We start from the raw sequence: 3406 nt of genomic DNA on the forward strand, positions 1-3406 counted from the left end.
TATATAGTATATATATATATAGTATATATATATATATATATATATATATATATATATATATATATATATATATATATATATATATATATATATATATATATATATATATATAAGTACATGTTTTGATGTTCCATCAGACGCCTCTATTAGATATAGAAGAGGTATTAGAATAGTGGTAAACTGTTTCACCAAGAGCTGTAATTTAAGCATAAATTTTACGCATCCCGGGTAGAGAAGTTAGTGCACCTGACAATTGATTGTTAATTGTCGACTCCATGCTAATCTACCCTAACCCTAACTCTATCCGTTGCAACTACTAATACGTGCCGTACAAAGTATTCACACCTATATGATGCAGAAGTCAATCACTAGACACTCCACTATGGAGCCTAGTAAAACTTTTTCCGACTTGAATCCCTGTGCACCCTCGTTCCAAATCTCTGCAGAGGAACGTAGGCGAAATCGGTACTCTGTCGACTGTGTTGACTTCAGTGTCCTTAGCACAGACGCTGGCGCTGAGGGGTTCCTAAAGTACCTACGCCTCAAAAAGTATATTCCTTTGCTTGCTGAAAAGGGTGTGAGCTTTCTTCAACTTCTTGCCATGAACGAGAAAGACCTGTACGAGCTCGGAATCGTCGCAGATGGGCCTCGCATGCGCCTATTGAAAGCTATAGCCAGGTACCATCTTTTCCAGGCCAGCAAATGGGACGGGGAAGGTTCTGCATCTGCTGACGATACTACAGGCGACCTCGACAGCGATACTATCACCAGCCCCGCCAGCACACCCAAGAATAGAGCCTACATCGCAAATGTGGCAAATGGACCGGGTAGTATGACGACTAACGGTTCGTTTGTAGACTTGCATTCAGCTGTGCAGTCTATTCCAGCGACTGCGTACCAATTCTCGGGCTCTGCATCTGCAAGCACATCCACGCCTGTGAGTAGGTCATCATCCCAGGCCAGCTTACATGCACATATGCCTGCTTCTTTTGTACCCAATCCCGGGAGTGTTTCGCAACATCCGTCTTCGAACGGTGCCGCTTTTATGCAGGCTAGCTTACAGCCGGTACGCGAGGTTGCGATCGACTCTAGTGGCAACACCATCACCTGGAACATTCCCTTCCAGTCGACCACCAGTGCAAATCTCCTTGGAATGAATGACAGATTCATGAACGACCAGATGCAGCGCAAATCGTCTGCACCTCAGGTGTTTGGCTCTCTGGGCAACAGTACTAGAGATCTGCCCAACATGGACGTATGGCGGCATCAATCGCGCCATGATAGTCTGAGTGTGGGCAATCTCCATCTGACCTCAGGGCCGGGTACCGGTATGGGTACCGGTATGAGTGCCATGTCAGGTTACGGTAGTTGTGGTTTGACCGACCAAAGCACTACCCTTTTGAATAGCACTCGCAGTAGCAGTAGTACAATCTTCAGCAGTCGGCGTAGAGGGTCGAGCCTGTACTTGCACAAGATGTGGGAGGATCCAAACACTGAGCTTTCTGCGCCCAGAAAGAGTATGGTAGGGGAAAGCTTGAACAGCTCGCCTGTTAGCCAGAGGTATGAGAACGACCCCAGTACCTCTGTAAGTGAAGAAGAGCATGCCGGCGATGGGGAAGGCGATGAAGTTGACCTAACTCATGGCGAGGGGGTGTATGAACTTCAAGCTCAGATTGTTGGAAATATCATCTTCGACTTGGTCAACGAGTAATGAGATAAATGACGGGCGACGATGATGTTGTGAATGGAAGGCATCAACGTTAGCGTATACGCATAGCAAGTTCATCATTGGGGAACAGAAAGCGTCAGAAGACGCGTTTTATATAATCGGACTTCGTGTTTTATACCGAAACATGGGGGTATATCTACACATCACCAATTCACAAACCAAATCGGCATGAATGAGCCTTCGTCGTGTCGGCTTTATTTGCTGTATAAGAATTTAGCAAACACTGGATTTTTCTTATCAGTCTCCGCGACAACTATACAGCAGCACACAAGGTATCATATTTGTCAACGGAACTAGGACGTCCATTTGTAATGGACTCACAGACGTTGGCGTTGGCGCAATGTAAAAGTGGAGCTGCACTGTGTGCACCATTTCTCGCTGTCATGCCTACTACCAAATATTTATGTAATAAAGAGCAATTACTTTATATATCGTCCAGCACAAACCATTGATTGTTATTTTATTCAACCTATCGACAGTACACATAAAAAATAGGAATATGTATGTATGTATACAATAAGTCGAGACCTATCAAGAACTTGATACAAAATCTTACAACCTTTTGTACAAATGAATTTATATTACTCAATTCCTGTATATATATGTATAACTGAATAGTATATACAGCATTCTAGTAGCGTATACACTTATTGTACCATTCTAGCGTATAGCTTGATATTTATATATTACATATTCGGATATTTCTACCATGGTTGCTTCAGGAATCGCGGTCGTCACTGGCGCGAATCAAGGTGTGTACACATGGTCTAGTGTTTGTTTATTTATACTGTAGTGTCCGCAACAGAGTTCTTACTGTGAAACTTCTCGAGTAATCGGCTATATGGCTGTGCCTTAGAACGTAAAAACGAGGCAAGCAGCAGCAAGACTCGAAATGCTCACTTTTTGCGCCACACCGAGGCCTCCTGTCATCTATAGTTGCTCAATTTGGAACACAAATAATACACGCGTACGCATAATGTGCAACTTACACCGTAACAGTAGATCACCGGAACATGGTTATTGCCAATAAGGCACTGGTTATATGCAGGTACATCCACAGTGCAACGGACCACAGTATTTGGCGGCGCGTATCTGTAGTTATTTGAGTTATAGCGATCTTCAACTCTTTATCTTAAGGTAAAATTATTATATAATCTTATACCGCCTCACCATTTCTATTTGTATCATATGTGAGCATGTCCGCATGGTTATCACATCCTTATCTGTGGGGAATCGCAGTTCGTTTTTGTAAACAGGTTATGCCTGTTCATAGTTAGTCATTCGCTATTGCAATTATGGTGCAGATATGTGCGTCGCGCTAGCGTTGACTGCTGATAGTCAGTCGGCCTGTAACGTACAGCTCTATACGATGTTGGGTGTGTCTCTCGCAACTGTTTATTCGAATCTTTTGAGAATGGAAACGCTTTTCGTGTACATCAATCCTCTTTACCACTGTGGAACGTTGATAGGGATTGGATACCACATCGCTCGGTTGATTGCTACAAAGGGTTACAAAACGTACTTGGCATGTCGTCGCGAAAAAGAAGGACAACGGGTAGCCCAGGAGTTGCGCGATGCTGGTCTTGATACCCACTTTGTACAGCTAGATATCAACGACCAAGGCAAGTATCAATTCTTTTATATTAGTAACAACAAGAATGGTAGGGCTCAATATAC

General features: G+C 43.4%; 2 protein-coding genes across 2 annotated transcripts in view; both read left to right on the forward strand.

The window, feature by feature from the left end:
- The first annotated feature begins 119 nt into the window (after positions 1 to 119).
- Positions 120 to 2147, forward strand: SARC_07565 (hypothetical protein). Its single transcript, XM_014298483.1, has one exon. It carries the CDS (start codon positions 350 to 352, stop codon positions 1709 to 1711), a length of 1362 nt encoding a protein of 453 aa, XP_014153958.1. The 5' UTR covers positions 120 to 349; the 3' UTR covers positions 1712 to 2147.
- A 291-nt stretch (positions 2148 to 2438) lies between these two features.
- SARC_07566 (hypothetical protein) overlaps positions 2439 to 3406 on the forward strand; it is a gene marked incomplete at its 5' end in the record, with an annotated part of 4680 nt that continues 3712 nt past the window's right edge. The window contains 2 exons of the mRNA XM_014298484.1: positions 2439 to 2481; positions 3199 to 3390. Coding sequence (XP_014153959.1) covers positions 2439 to 2481; positions 3199 to 3390 — 235 coding nt within the window. The remainder of the gene's footprint in view (positions 2482 to 3198; positions 3391 to 3406) is intronic.

This window comes from Sphaeroforma arctica, assembly GCF_001186125.1.
Source record: "Sphaeroforma arctica JP610 unplaced genomic scaffold supercont1.608, whole genome shotgun sequence".
NCBI classification, from domain to species: Eukaryota; class Ichthyosporea; order Ichthyophonida; genus Sphaeroforma; species Sphaeroforma arctica.

Excerpts from the sequence above, each read along its gene's own strand:
- SARC_07565 (XM_014298483.1), top strand. The coding sequence starts at position 350 with ATGATGCAGAAGTCAATCACTAGACACTCCACTATGGAGCCTAGTAAA.